This window comes from Opisthorchis viverrini (assembly GCF_000715545.1).
Source record: "Opisthorchis viverrini unplaced genomic scaffold opera_v5_57, whole genome shotgun sequence".
NCBI lineage: Eukaryota > Metazoa > Platyhelminthes > Trematoda > Opisthorchiida > Opisthorchiidae > Opisthorchis > Opisthorchis viverrini.
This window is the reverse complement of record NW_008751714.1, coordinates 1,567,724-1,583,969: the sequence shown is the minus strand read 5'-3', so window position 1 is coordinate 1,583,969 and position 16,246 is coordinate 1,567,724. Positions and strand designations below refer to the sequence as shown.

Genomic DNA, 16,246 nt, shown 5'->3' with positions numbered 1-16,246 from the left:
CGGTGATGTGGAACAGGTGACTAGTGCGAGGAGGGCCACAGACAATCGTCGCCGTTACCGACTGGCCGGGGTGTTTAAAGGGGTGTTGGAGCGCTGCTTAAAGGAACAAGGTGGTTGACATTTGCGTGCTTTTGGGCCATAAGATTGGTGATACCAGCACCAAGAGGGACGGGCACGAGACAACGACCTGGATCGTGAACGTGGTCGATGCCTGTTGATCTCTAACCGTTGTAGACAATCGGTCAAAGCATCAAACTTGGCTTGTAGGTGCGATATAGAACCAAAAAGCGGGTCGGAATCTGTAGTGGGCGCATGGAGGGAGACGAAGTTTACGGGGTTACTGGGGTATGTTTCGTGTATCTTATCCGCCATTTGGGCTAGCTGCTCCAAGCTGTGGTCATCAACGAAAGCGCTGATGACGTGGAACATGGAGGGTGGAAGTTTGTCGAGCCGGCCATAGTTGGGCCATGATTTCCACCGCTAGCTTACGGCCGCAGAGGAGACTACGCATGTGGCGAAGCATTTGTGATGGCGATCTGTCCCCAAGTTCGACAGTGGTGAATAGACCCCGTAGCATTTCGTTTCCTGATTTCCCTGTCCTACTTATGACGGCCGCTCGAAGGGGGTCATACGGCTTTTGCTTAGGAATGAGACTCGCGAATGACCGCTGCAAGCGCGAGCGAAATCAGAAGAGAGAGTCGAAGCACGGACCACACTTGTATTATGTGAAATTGTACAAGTGCGCGTTTAGTAGTTTTTCGTATTCAAACAAAAAACGATTATGCAATTGATGAAATACGTAACGTTATAATGGAAGTGAAATAAAGGTACAAAGCTCCACACCCCTCCCGGAAAGCATCCGTCTTGTACACCGATGCATCAATCCGAGGTATATCTTACGCTTGCGTTAGAAGCAGGAAACATCAGAACCACCGAAATATTTCCACCCACAATTTTCACAAGAACAAGAAGTCACACTCACAAACCGTAGGCCTTGTGCTCAGAAGAGCTCCCATTGTATGGAACGAGACTCCACTACCTATATTTAAGGATGTCATATGCATCCTGTTCAACTCTCTGTCGGAAGAGTGACCAGTTACACCCATTAAGATAGTACCAAGAGAGAAGCCTCATCAGTGCCAACGCCCAGAATGCGAATAGGAAAAGAACATGGAACATTTCACCGCCCTCCAACAGTCAGACTCAGAATACACATCCGCGTATGTACGTGGTTAAAATTAGTAATCGCCTCAGCACATTTACCTGTCTGATCGCAAAACTGGGCCACCGCACCCCATGTTTTGGAGCTGAAACACTTAATTTAACCCGCGCGAGTGAATACGGGTTGGTATAGTACATGTCTTCGGCATCCTAATCGCACGCTGGATCACCCCTCCAAACTAACTGGTGTGCTAGCATTTCTGCCACCCACCTAGATCAGCTCCGAATTTTGCTTCGGAAAGGCCTTCAATTACTTTGACTGTCAAACGACATCAACCCAGGGAATCACTGAACTGCTTCAACAGAAGTTGATGTTTGATTACATCATTGACACTACGTGACCCTGATAACATAAGTTGCAAATATTTGAAAAAATTAATGCGATAGCGTGAACTACCATGGGAAATCGTGATGATCTTCTCTATCGCACAAAAATAGCCGAGCAAACTGAACGTTACGATGGTATGCTGTTCAGTTCATACCATATACATATACAGAGATGGTCACTTCTATTCAGAAATTAGTGAAGCTGGGCGTCGAGCTGACTCCTGAGGAAAGGAACCTGTTTTCTCTGGCTCACAAAAACCTTATTGCACCAAAAAGAGCAGCCCTGCGTGTAGTCAATGCAGCAACTGAGAAGGATGAAGCAACTCACTCACCGTTTCTTGTATACGATAAAATGTTCCAAAAGCAAATTGAGACGGAAATGCGGAATATTGCGCATGCCATAATAGGGTTATCTCAAAACACACTCATTAAACCAGACACTCCAGTTGAATCAAAGGTCTTCTACCTGAAATTGTAGGTTGACTGTGTCATTTACTCTAAAACCGAGAAAGGAAAGCGGACTATTTCCGCTACTTGGCAGAGTTCGAAGAAGGAAACGATAAGAACGATGCTGCTGAATACAGCCTAGAAGCTTACAAAGAAGCATACGAACTAGCTTGCACTGTACTGCCACCAACACATCCAATCCGTCTAGGCGTTGCTCTAAATTTTGCAGTATTTTATTACGAAATAATAAATTCAGCTGATCGTGCCTGTAAGCTAGCAAAGCAAGCTTTCGATGATGCCATCGCGGAACTGGATAACATTTCCGAAGAGAGCTATAAAGATTCAACCTTGATAATGCAGCTTTTGCGAGATAATCTGACCTTATGGATAACCGACATGCAGAAACGTAAGTTCTGAAACTTTGTTGCATATCCCCCAATTTAGATGAGAAGAATCCTAGGGAATAGCACCACTACGGCTTCAACGAAATCTGGATCCTCAATTCTGGGAGAAGGCGTGCAATTTTATGTGAATGGTAGTTCCTTTACTTGCGCATGCTGTTAATAAATAAAACTGAACCAATCTTTTTTCGAAACCAGGTCCATTTTTTCACCAAAGCTAGACAAAGTTGAAGCCAAGTCTGTGGCACATCACTGGACCTCAAAAACTCATCCATCAGGTATCCTCCTTCGTTGGTTTCGTGCGAGATTCATGGTCTAGTTTTCTCGGCTCCCGCTCCAGATGAAATGTGGAGATCATGCGATTTCGAAATAGATATCTCGCGTGCGGTGGTGGGAGATCTGTTCACACAGTTGAAAGGCTGAAAAAGGACTCTGAAAATTAAAGTACTTAACCTCCAAGACTGTTGCGGTGATGAACGACGAATCTTGATGGTTCCGAAGACAGTTATGGTAGATAAGAGCTAGTCCACATTCCATGGGTTGGTAGTGCTTACAAGACACCACCATGATTATTTCACATGGAAGCGAATTTGATGGGAAATCAGCACCGTTAAGTGCGAGCTAATGTGCAGGGAGGCTATATCTATGCGTATACACTTATACACCACTGATATTTGACGACTTATGATTCATAAGCTTCAATAATCATACGGTCGACACCTTTTATTACACGTCCATCTCATGTAATGAAATGGGGTTATTGGGCGCCAGAACGCATCACACTGCTTTTCTGTAAATATATATCGACTTGCTTTGGAAGTAATTGAAGAGAACCACGATTTGGCAAGTAAAATTCATAAGGCGATAGAGTGTCCGTATATCTAGTTAATGCCTTTTGTATGGATTGTGACCAAGTTCATCCTGTCCTTTGGTAGGCACCTTGCACTTAAAAAGTGTAAGTTCATGCTCGTGGACGTGCAGTCACTTAACACGCCACTTACAATCCAGAAAGAGGTACTGAAAGTTGTGGAGCATTTTACGTATCTTGAAAGTTGTACTAGCTCTGATTGTAGTGTGACGGATAAGGTGAATGCGCGAATCTGCACGGCTCGGGCCGCGTTTGCTAATTTGAGACACCTATGGCGTCAGAATGGTTTATCCCTGAGTCTGAAGGGACGTGTGTATCAAGCTACGGTACGGGCTGTTTTGTTGTATGGGTGAGACTTGGCTTATTAGAGCAGCGGAACTAAGGAGTCTTAAGGTTTTCGACAATCATTGTCTCAGAACCGTGGCTCATGTGGGTTGGTGTCGGCGAATCCGTAACGAGGCGGTTAGAAAGCGTGTTTTCGGTTGTGCACCGGGTATTTCCATTGAAGAATGTGTCCAGCACCATAAGCTGCGTTGGTTGGGACATGTGTTACGTATGCCGAACCATCGTTTGCCGAATAGAGAGCTGTTTTCCACGCCCAATCCAGAGTGGCGTACACAGAAAGGTTACCAACCCTTGACTTGGCAGAGGAGTATGAAGATCACGAAAAGCTTGGGTGCTGTCGGTGCTACTCGCCTTCTAGGATGGGGACCGCGTGATCCTCACTGTGCCTGGTTGGAGACGCTAAAGATATGGCTGCCAACCGATGTCAGTGGCGTTCTTGTTGTCAGTTTCTGTCCAGATTGCCTGAGTGAATGTCTGGAGGTGTAGGCACCTCGGAATTGATTGTGGTAAGCTAGTACTAAGTCCCTTCCAGATCCACCTTTACTCTTTTCTTTGTAATGAGGCTTTCAGATAAATCATGGTTGTATGGCAGTGAACACTGATGTCATGCTGTCGATGATGATGATGATGTGAGTATAAATGCACCAAGACGGGAAAACATTTACAAATTTGTGCTTCAAAACTGCATGCTAATTTTGCTCCTTAGTATTCATGAGAAATTCTATCTATAAACTATCGTTGAATGCCTATAGAGCACATTCCCAATTTTGTGACTTCCTATAATACGTCTCTCTTTAGAAGATCTTGTATTTGTGCACTGCATTTGAGGTGTTAGAAAACTACGTACACCATAATGCTACTATTTATAATTTTGAGTCGAAACAAAAAATAGTGTCGATATTCTTGCATCCAAAATTCAGTCTTACCGGTCGTACGGGTTTTCTCGGCGCCAGCGCACTATCAAACAAGTCGTTCTGCTGGGTGCTCTGATCAGATGGCCTTCGAGTTTAACTATAATGTATCCAAGCTGACTGGATTTGAAAGGTGTCCTCGAAGTGTATTGCAGGTAGCCGCTATTGTCACACCCCCACATCAGTAATAAAACCAACAGTTATCACAGGATTTGATCAGTCTTCCACTTACCTACGTTTTGGAAACAATGGAAGAAGGCAGTGATAACCCTCAAACTGCCGAATACCTGCCCAAAACTACCACCAAATTTGGTCACAGTCATCTTATTTACGGAGCGTTCCTTGTTAGCGATCCATTACGACGGTGTAGAATTGCGACAAATTAAATCAGCACGAACTAGATGAGAAAAAACTAATCTTCATGCATTTCGAACATCAATATTGACAGTGTACGTTAAAAGAGCTAGTTTTTAACGACACTGCTGAAGACCTCCAGAATATTGACACGGGGAGCAGACTAATGTTGTGCGATTGGGGTAAGAAACATTCAGCATTGAGTAGTTGTGGATAATCTCACATTTCAGCCCGATAGTTGGCCGTTTATGAGCAGTAATACTCAGGTAATCACACCTATTCACGCATTATAAGTTGTGACTACTGACTGGTCAAAAGCACGGCCCAATTGGGAAAAGGGGACCTGATAATCAGGAGGAATCTTTCTACTCATATTACGTAATCACGCGCAGCCTTACGAAGCTAGGAGCTACATTGCCGAGACATTTAAATGAAAAGAAGCGGAATCAAAGTCACTGAATTTCACTAGGGCACATCCAAACTTGCATCCACGGAAACAATATTCATTTTCCGAAGTCAGCCCAACATTTTCACACTAGGTCACAAAAACCAAAAGCATACTTCGAGAAGACATCACCTGATTGACTTAGCAGTTTTTCGGCCTCACTGCAGACATCAAGGTAGGTTTGAGTTATGTGAGTTGAGGATTCTACCGAACCAGCAGTGTATTGAGAAAGTATGTGGGATGTGTGAAAGCCATAACTGCACCCTGTCGAAGTGTGGAAAATTAACGGATTTTGAGGTTAAGGTTAGCAAGTATTCTGTGAAAATCGCACAGGAACCTGAGGTGAATGATCCTCAACGTATGGCTGGTGGACCATCGGAATATTGAAAACAAACTAACTCCCACAATCGAAAAACTGGCTCGAACGTGTTCACCGACTTTCATCATCACAGGTGAAACGTGGGCGATGGTCACGTGGGATTGCTGGATGAAAGTGATCGTTTCGCCCAGCATTCATTGAGCTATTCCACTGAGCAGATAAAGTAATTCAAGGTGGGATGGCTCAGTGGTTAGAGTGCGAACTTGATGACCGGAAGATCAGTGGTGTGAACCAGACCTCTGAATCTTAGCTTCCCCTGCATAAGCTTGGACAACCTTGAATTATAATAGGCCTCGTGCTTCCTTCGGGTGGCACGGCAGCAAGACATCAACAGGATGTTATAGCTGAACGATTTATTTATTCAATTGTATTGCCGAACAATACCGTTGGCTTCTAATCTAGCGTAAGAACGTTACTGTGTCGAAAAAAAGTATAGCTCCTAAGTGATCTCAAATAAACCTCACAGCCAATCATCATCACCACTAAGAGACAGCAGCATCAATTTTGACACTGATGCTTCACTGCTGAATAGCAATAAGCTGCATCCAAACATATTTAAAACGTTAGAGTGAGAATAAGACAAAAACAGGAAGTGAAGGAGAGGACCTGGTACTAGCCCAGCATGTGCATTAGGAGCTATCTACACTATAATTATAATAGCCTCGTGCTTCCTTCGGGTGGCACGGCAGCAAGACATCAACAGGATGTTATAGCTGAACGATTTATTTATTCAATTGTATTGCCGAACAATACCGTTGGCTTCTAATCTAGCGTAAGAACGTTACTGTGTCGAAAAAAAGTATAGCTCCTAAGTGATCTCAAATAAACCTCACAGCCAATCATCATCACCACTAAGAGACAGCAGCATCAATTTTGACACTGATGCTTCACTGCTGAATAGCAATAAGCTGCATCCAAACATATTTAAAACGTTAGAGTGAGAATAAGACAAAAACAGGAAGTGAAGGAGAGGACCTGGTACTAGCCCAGCATGTGCATTAGGAGCTATCTACACTATCAAGCCTCCAATTAGACAATCTGGAAACTCGCAGCACGAGCGTCACTGAAATCAATTAAGCGCAATTTCTTGCAATGTCTCCAAGCACAGTAAGGTTAGCGGAAACCACACCCTGGAAGCCGTACCGCACTAAAAACATGCTAATTCTTCACCCTTCTGTCAGTTAATACGTTGTCCACCTTGCGGTTTTCAGCACTCCGAAGGACGCGCAGAGAAAAACACTCGTTCCAGTCGACGGTGTTCCGGCACGCGTAGCACATGACCGAGCCACCGTAGTTGAAGGGGCTGGATGTTTTCCGCGACTGAAGTACCTGCAGCATAACCAAATACCAGCTCTCTAATTACCTCATTACGAATTCCTTGACGCCATCTGGCACCAGCCACACACCTAAGACATTGGTTTTCAAAAGCCTGAAGACGTCCCCCACAACAATCGTTCGCAGAAGGCATCTTTTGCAACCATATCAACAATACAGCTCTTATTGTAGCCTTGGAGACCTTCAAGACCAAGTGATATGCCTTTTTGACACCACAAGCGACGCCGATAAGCAAACATGACCCCGGCCTCTGAGATTCTTGAGCTGACTTCATCACACATACTTCCATCAGAGCTGATACAGCTGTTGAACTGTGCGAAATTTCCCACAACCTTCAGTGCTTCTGCTTGAATTGCAAAGGGCACGTTCAGAGACCGCACCCTCCGGAGCAAGCCTTCGCACCGTGAAAGAGCAGGGAGCACGTCAAAAGATGGCATGAAGGCGGTCAGTTTATTCAACACGGTTTGCGCTTCGTCTCCATGGATAAGGACGATATCTACTGTATACTCCAGATCGACGAAGTTCTCACCAGAAAACAAGGATACCCCATTCTCATCTAGTGATACCATCGGTTTTTTATAGCTGCAAATACAAACTTGGGACTTTTTGATGCCGATAGAGAGAGATGCGCGTAAAGCAATCTTCATAAAACGACAGGCTGTTGCTGGTGCTGCCAACCTCCGAAAGGGAACTTCAAAACGAGACATGTCAGTTGTCATGGAAGCCAGTTGCTACGGCTCGGTCATGCATCGTGAGTTCTATTGCATCAAAGCTACTAACTCAGGGGTAAACTACCCCTTACGTTAACCATAAGAGCGATGAAACACATGTCTTCGATCTTACGTGTCAAATAGTGTGCAGCTGGGACGAAAATATCCCTTGTACATGACGTAAGTTGATGACACAAAGGAAATTAGACCACATAACGGACAGGTACTTCTTAAGCTGATACCCAGGTACGAAAGGCCAGCTAGAGTAAAGAGCCCAATAGGGATATCGAAGAAACAAGGGTAAACTTCATGATCCTAATGGATTGATTTTCAGTAAATGTGATCATGTCAACACTAAAAACATCAACAGAAGCGGAAAATAAACAGGAAAATATTTGAGAAATGCAAGTTACCCACTGACTGAGGTTGATGTATACACAAAATGCAAATTACGTCAGTAGAACTATAAGCAAACGTGTGCTGACAATTACAGAAGCCCGCAGTCTTTCAAATTGGTCTTGATAATGACATCAGTGACCGCATCAAAAACAAACTGGATATTGTTTGTATCTGTGGCACAGGTAAAATGGGAGTACACATCTTTCGCCTTATTTTGTCCACTCAAACCTTCGAAACGACGTCTGATGTATTGCGAGGCTTCTTCGTAATTGTTCAGGCCTGGAAAGGAAATCGCATAGACACCCAACATGGTCTGGCATCAACAGAGAGGAGTACCGTAAAATAACAAAAAGTCAAAGCACAAGTATCACAGTTGAATAAATCAAGAACACAAAAGCTGGAGGTAACGTTTCGACTGTAACCTGTAGCTGAATACGAAGACAAGATTCACATGCCATTTTGCAAAACGGCGCCTCATGAAAACTATCTGATGGTTTCCAAAGTATAGTAGAATACCATTAGAAATAACATTTCATTCAGGCGAGTCCATGGGAGTGCAGTTCAATTTGGACAGATATATTATTGAGCAATGAAGTCAATTGGAACCACCGAAAAAATTCTCCCGTTATGACGAACAGAATTTGTTTCTATCAAGTCGGGAAGGTTACCGACGTAGCTGGATACCTCGTCTTCCTTAGAAATGTTCCTCATGACATCATAAAGAGTGCGACGTACAATAAGGCGACTGTTGTGTTAACTGGTAGCAGACTCAGAGGATTATATGCCATAGATAATGTTGAAGTAACGACTGAACACAAATTAAGCATATCCTCAGTCTAACTGTACATCAGAAGTTGCGGAAGTGGTTACACATATGATCGGGTAATAATACTAAAAAGCTTTAAACTCGAAAGAAAATGATGGACTTATCCAAAAGCGTATACTATGGGGAGGTTTACTCCATAGGGATAAGCCGACTGGAGACTAAAACCACGGTACCCTAGAGGATCTATCTCCCAAGCACATACTGGTTTTACGGCAATTTAACGAGATAAAATAACCAGTTCAAGCCCTTGAAACTGATGATACTATCCAGGGATGCTGTAACTGACTTTTGATAAGCGGGTGTATGGCACTCTTCTTACGAACGCCACTGGCCGACTTACATGGAAAGAGTTATTACATGTTGGAGCTGAGTATTCCTTAGGACTCGTGGTCGTAGACGATAACATCATGTTCTGCCGATTTGAGTATTAGGCACTGTTAATCCTACATAAATCGAATCGATATAAATCCGATATAAATAACAAAAGCCGGTAGGTCCTTTAGGAAGATACTCCATTTACCACTTATTATTAACAACTGATAAACAGCGGAATCGTCTGCAAGCACACTGGGAGCACAACTTAAGCAATGTAGTAGTAACGGCCGATGATAATGAAAACAAATTTCACCGTACCACAATACGCTCCGAAAACCCGAACCGATAGTCGTCAGACCACTAAGTTTATAATTTTCTTATTCATCCATGGCTTCGGGGATACTCAAACTGGTTGAATGCAAACAAAGGAGCACCCACCCACACACACCATCAACTGTTTGTAACTAAACTCTGGAAGAATAAGAAGTCCAAAGATCGACCGCAAGCAATGCAATCAAGACAGAGCACAGACTTGGAATGAGCTCTTAAACTTAGAACACAAGGCAGCTAAACATACTGGTTGAAAGTTCGTTAGAATAAATAGGTAATAGGAATAAATAGATAAATAGTGAAGAATTGGGACACCCTTAAAAATCTGTTAGCCCGTCCGTCGTCAAAGGAAAACGGTGAAATTCGTGCACACGCTGACTAATCAGCTGGACTCAATGCCGTGAAAGATTCACATCAATATCTATTACCGGTCTCATAGTTATTTTCGAAAACTGACCGTGCTTATGCTTGCATCCAAAGAGAAGTCGCAGACGATTCCAAATCAATACATGTCACCGTTTACCTGTGAACCGTTTTCCATTTGGTGTAGCCAGTACTAGCCATATTCCAGTAAATAAGAGATATAAGTATGACCGGCTTCAGTGGAGGTCGTTTTTTACACCAAAAAGTATTCTAAAAAACTGTATGAGCGTCACTTCACTCTCGTCACCAACCACGAAGATAAAAAGAAAATGGCGCCACCAGCCGTTTGTACCACTGGGCAACCATGCATTCAGGTTATGGTCATTCCATCAAATTGACATGTCATCAAGAATGGTAGCTTCTCATTGAACGAAACCTGAAGACAGTCAGCGCATCCGCTAAAGTGGAACCGAAAGTCCACATCGTGTTAAGTGCTGCAATTCGAGCAATTCCAGTCACTTCTCTCACGCTTCATGACGCTACAATCCGTAACTTCTTGCTTCAGAAGGGGGTCCATCTCTACCAGCACGCTGACCACCAACATGTCCCAACAACTAACACCAACCGTGCCATTAGACAACACAGGGTCCTTGAACGGTTCTAATTCGGACATCCCGGATTTCATCGTATGATAGCCTAGGTACGTCTCCAGGCCCAGTGTGGACAAACAGCTGCAGGAACTTGTTCACACGCGTCCCAAAAGCCAAAGGTCGTCAAAGTCCCTTGGGAAAACAGAACTACTCTATTGGTATGTGTCAGAAACCCAGTGGTCACGACTTCATGCTGAGTTTCGGGATCGGATCAGTGGGCTTTAACTTTTAGCAGAAGCTTATAGCAAATGGCTGAAAGTATTTCTCATGGAGCGCACTCCTGTATCTAGATGCGCCATGCCAACCAAGCTGCGATTTCCCCTCCACCTACGGTTTATTTACGTGATCGGGTTCTGCTACCCGATGTTCCCTTAGACACTTTTGAACTCCGATCGAGAGCTGAATCCTCTGACACAGGTGCTGTTCGAGATGCCCCAACTGTTCGAACACCCAAAAGGCGGACTGATCGCATTCGAATCCAGGTCAAAATGACTGCAGGTCTACGACAGCTCACTTCAAAAGTGTGTCGGTAGGGGTGCCTTCAGAAGGACATTTCCATTTTGATACTGTTTATAATTAAACCCTTCTTATTTGGACGTCCTTTGTTGATCCAGCTGTTTATCTGTACCAGTATATCAAGGCCGTTTGTCTTCTTAATTGCGTGTTGGCTGACCTACAGACAGAATCTAGAGGTGCTGTAGCTCGGATGTATAAAATACCGACTGGTCATTTTGTTTGAAAAATTCATGTGCAGTTCTTTGTCCAACTTCATTTCGTGACATATGTGTGTGCAATAGAGTTATCTGACATAGTTGTTCCTACTGCATTGTTGAAACTGACCATCGAATCAGGAAGTTTTAAATTCGATGCAAGTGAGCTGCATTTGTAGGAGCAGGCATCTACACGACTGTTTGCAACCGGATTTGAATAGTCCTAAGCGAAAACTAAACCGTTCAGTAGGGACCCATTGTTGCTCATCGTTGCTCAGTGGCCCGAACGGAGGACTTTGGATCAAACCGCCGAGAAAACCCATAAGACCAACAGTGAGCTGAACGACAGCACACAGGACGTAGGTATTACAATACTTACCCATATACTCAGGAAAACATATTGTGAGGGGCGACTTGGTGATTTTGTCCTCGAACAGATCCCGTTTATTCAGAAACAAAATAATACTAGTTTCCACAAACCATTGGTTGTTGCAAATCGAACTAAACAACCGCATCGATTCCAACATTCGATTCTATGCAAGGAAAACAGAGGGAACAGGTATGAGCAATACAGTGGTATACTGGATTGAAGCAGTATAAGGAAATCAAGAAGACCAGCAAACATCAAAATTAGGGTAGCTGAGGATATGCAAGTACGTTTTAAAATCACTATTTGACGAGGAAAAAATATCAATATATTTTAAGTGCACTTGGATTCGAGCTGACGTGTGGACGGTAGTCTCTGGACATTATTTTATTCGTCTGAAATGGGCGCTGCCTCTAATATTTGTGTGACGTGTTATGGTGAGGATTACGCATATTGTATAACAATAATATATTACATATGATAGGTACAGTAAGTATGCACAACATACGGGCATATGCCAAAGGCAAGTTTGCTCAGACTTCTAATCCACACTTGATCGACTCTACTGTCATACTACGAGATGATAACACTACTAGTTGTCCGACTGATAATTTATCGCCTGGCTATCTGTCCTCAACTAAATGGCGCGCTAATGGAAAGGTCCCGAAAGCGCCGCAGCGATAACTTAGATAATATTCCCTTGATACTTGGACGAATCGGAGGATGGCGCCAGCAACTTGGTGGAGAATAAATAGTGTCCACTGTTACGCCATCACATCGGTAACCAACAACAGGCCTTCGTATGTCTGTCCATCGATAGTGAACCTCTGGNAGTGAGCCTCTGTGTATATATATATATATATATATATATATATGCGTCGCCTCAAAAGAGTTCCTCCCAAATATTACTCTGGTCTCCCGAGATCTATCTTGAAACCGACTTTTTTGACAGACAACCCTACACACAATAAATAGCATTCTGAGTGTCTCCAATGTATTATCCCTCCTAAAAAAGATCAGGGTGCATAATTCAAGTTGCGGTTTTCACTGCATTAAGGAACTTTACCGTAATACACAAACTGATTCCAAACGTGGTTGGAGTTTCCAGACATTAGTTTCGGATATATGAACTTCAAATATCACAGTAATCCATTAAAAGTAGGCCCTTCAAGCAGACGGTACTGCCCTAAGGACGGTATAGTGGCGTCCCACGTCATCCATGGACCAGTACATACACATACACCAAAGTAAATATCGGTCGTCTACTAGGATGTGAACAACTGATGTACACAGCAACGAAATGCTGAACCCAGCATGACAAACTCAGCAAAGTTCCGAGATCAACTAAGTAAAACACTTGTTCTATTGATAGTGGGATTTCTGCACATTTGTGTAAACCACTGGTTCGCGAAATTTTCAGATCACTGCACCTTGGCGCACATCGCATAATACGCGAAAAGCAGAACCGGAGACGTTAGAATAACATCTTTGTCATCCCAAAGAGGACGGCGACCAATCCCCTGGGAAGATAAGAAGCATCACTTCCAAATAATTACTAAAGCACGATTCTTCCGAAGATCATTCTCCCAAGAGCTTCTTCACTTCGTCCCAAAACAGCATCCCGTACCTCAAATGGATTGGATACGGCCTACCAAGGATGGGTATAAACTCATAGTCTTAATGCTCCAAGCCCTATTGATGGGGTAGTTCTGCTTGTGTTGACGCTGGAATTCAACTCAGGAATTTCGAACTTTAGACACGAGCGCACCTTGAATTTCGCAGTGAGCAGAAAGGTGATAAGGGCGGAAGAAATAGTCCCTAGCGCTGAATCTGTGTTTCAAAAACTTCCGTCAATCGAGGCAGAGAGGCTATGGGTACAGCTGGTCACAGTCCTGAAGCCCCAGCAGCCAGGAGCTCCAAATATTACACCAACAGAAGGTAGAGCTTTAAACACCCTAAAACGGGTGGACAACATAGTGATTACAAAGGCAGATAAGGGGAAGGCCACCGTTGTTATGAACAAGAGTGATTATTTACAGAAGGTTAAGCAACACCTAGCTGAGGGTCCTTATCGGGAGATCAACAATGCGAATATTAGGTCAAATGAATAGGAGTAAAACCAAAGTTGGGAGATATTTGCGGTCAGTGATAAACTACTTAGGGCAAGGCAACTGGTATCGATTGTACCCAAAAAGTGCAATCCAACCACGGCTTTATGGCCCCCCAAAAATCCATAAACCAGAGGTTCCGGTGAGACCTATAGTAGACGGAATAGGTTCCCCACCGCATGAACTGGCCAGATTCCTGGCTGGTATTTTAAAGCCCCTCACCAGGAAATCTAGCACTTACATTAAAAATTCATATGACTTGGCCAACAAAGTAGCGGGTGTCACTGTTGAACCAGATGACATCCTTGTAAGTTTCGATGTGAATTCGTTATATACAAATGTGCCAAAAGGGGATTCTTTAGAAATAGCCGAGCGACTGTCAGAACGGACACAGCTTACGGCAGATGAAATAGTGGAAGGCATGAAATCATGTCTGAATCTCACCTACTTCGTCTTTGACTTAGTGGTTTATACTCAAGAACAAGGTCAACCAATGGGATCTCCAATATCCCCGGTTTTGGCAAATATATTCATGGAAGAATTTGAACAGATATCCTTAGCCGGATTCCCATACCCACCAAAGATATTCGGAAGGTATGTAGATGACACTTTCGTCGTCATGAAACGGGGCAAGGTTAATGATTTTTACAACGATCTCAATGAACTGAGTCCACAGATCAAATTTAGTATGGAGATGGAGTCAACGTCGAGTAAACTGGCCTTCCTAGACTGCATGACACAGAAGGTTGGAGGGAGACTAAAGACCACGGTGTATAAGAAGCCAACCGACACTGGGGCAGTTTCGAACTACTCATCTGCCCATGCGAAGTCGGTATTCGCCAGTATTGCCTCATCAATGTTTGGGCGTGTAAGGGCCCTGTGCACAGAAGAAGCTGATCGGATAGCATCCCAAATTGAGGTAAAGAACAAACTTCGGGGTAGTGGATATCTAGCCAGCTTGATTAGGCGTCAATTGTGAAGGGTGTTGGTACCGGTAGCGAAACCCAACAGGGAATGGATCGGGACAGCTGTTATTCCATATAAACCATGGGCATCGGAGGTCATTCGAGGAATTCTAAGAACGGTCAACATTAGAGTAGCTTTCCAGAGGGGGAGCACTCTGCGCTCTGCACTGGTGCAATTGAAGGATCGCCTCCCGGCAAACAGAACCAGGAACTGTCTACAAAATCAAGTGTAATGACTGCGCCAAGGTCTATATAGGACAGACGGCCGGGGAACTACACAGCAGAGTCGGAGAGCATAGTAAAATAATAAACAGGCTACCAAGAAACGCAGATGAATATCAGGCGCTACTGAAAGACTCGGCGATTGCGGAACACGCACTCGGCACGGAACACAAAATAGATTTAGAAAATGTTGAGGTTTTGAGGCGAGGACTACGGTCCACATCACATAGACTGATCGCCGGGCGGTAGAAATCGCCAAGCATCCCAATGTTAACAGAATAGGTGTGGAACTGGCAAGCGTGTAGAGAACGGTTCTGGATCAGTCAAGCTGACACGTGTTGGTGTGCGGTCATCAGAAGGAAGAGTGGTTATCACCTGGATTCCACTTGACCTCAAGCCCTCAAACTAAATTGTCGGAGCACTGAAGACCTCACAAAAACCAGGGAAAATCTACCAGTGGCAACCGAGGTGAATCATCAACTGAAGCACCCTGAAGTGGAAGATTAACGAACCAAACCCGATCAGAATTAATTCCCCCCCCCCTAATCCGCCAAAGCAAGANCCCGCCTGCCCTATAACCTGGCCAATTAGGTGACCTGCTCCCTTGGCCTGATGAAGCTTTTGAGTCAAAAGCGAAACGTTACCCAAATAAAAACTACCCATTGTTTACCAAGCTCTTCTGAAACGTGGCAATGTCGTTCCAGTATGAATTGACATTTGACGATGGGACAGGTGGAAGTGAGTCCAGAAGACGGTTCTGATAATTTAGGGACCTGCCGGCACCTCGGCTACTAAGCTATTAATCTGCCTCTTGTGTGGCTCTGGAAAGCGAGGAATCGATCTAATACGGCTGCGCATCAGCCTACTGCGCAGTGGAACAATCATGTGGAACAGAGCCGTGCGATTATGCCCCCACGTCGGAATGACGTCCGATTTCGTCATGTGCCGGAGAAAGGTCAAATAAGGACACAGAATGTTCACACCCACTCCATGGCCAAGGCATCCCGTACACAAGCGCACAGACGGCCATCTACGATCGATCGAGACAAAGGAACAACCGCCCGAGGACCAGTGTGGATGTGTGGGAGACACACTGGTTGGTTGACAGCGGATCGACCGTCAAATACGGTGACAAGTGAATCATATATATAGAAGTTTGTAATTGCGTTAATACACAGTTCCTTCAGGTCGTCTTCTTGTCTTCTGACTATAACCCAGTAGCGTCAGGGCAGGTGAAGAGATACAACA

General features: G+C 44.2%; 3 protein-coding genes across 3 annotated transcripts in view; 1 reads left to right on the top strand and 2 right to left on the bottom strand.

The window, feature by feature from the left end:
* Window positions 1–400: 400 nt before the first annotated feature.
* T265_03862 (hypothetical protein) lies at window positions 401–3,431 on the bottom strand (the record flags this gene model as incomplete). The annotated part of the gene is made up of 3 exons (XM_009168443.1): window positions 401–667; window positions 2,045–2,133; window positions 3,398–3,431. The coding sequence occupies 3 exons, from the start codon at window positions 3,429–3,431 to the stop codon at window positions 401–403; spliced, it is 390 nt and encodes a 129-aa protein (XP_009166707.1).
* T265_13349 (hypothetical protein) lies at window positions 1,620–2,400 on the top strand (the record flags this gene model as incomplete). The annotated part of the gene is made up of 3 exons (XM_009168460.1): window positions 1,620–1,683; window positions 1,719–2,022; window positions 2,061–2,400. Coding segments are annotated over 3 exons (708 nt in total), but the record flags the coding sequence as incomplete, so codon positions are not given.
* Window positions 3,432–8,060: 4,629 nt separating the features above from the next.
* The window catches only part of T265_03861 (hypothetical protein), a gene marked incomplete at both ends in the record, with an annotated part of 11,577 nt that continues 3,391 nt past the window's right edge, over window positions 8,061–16,246 (bottom strand). The window contains 2 exons of the mRNA XM_009168442.1: window positions 8,061–8,421; window positions 11,716–11,869. Coding sequence (XP_009166706.1) covers window positions 8,231–8,421; window positions 11,716–11,869 — 345 coding nt within the window. The remainder of the gene's footprint in view (window positions 8,422–11,715; window positions 11,870–16,246) is intronic.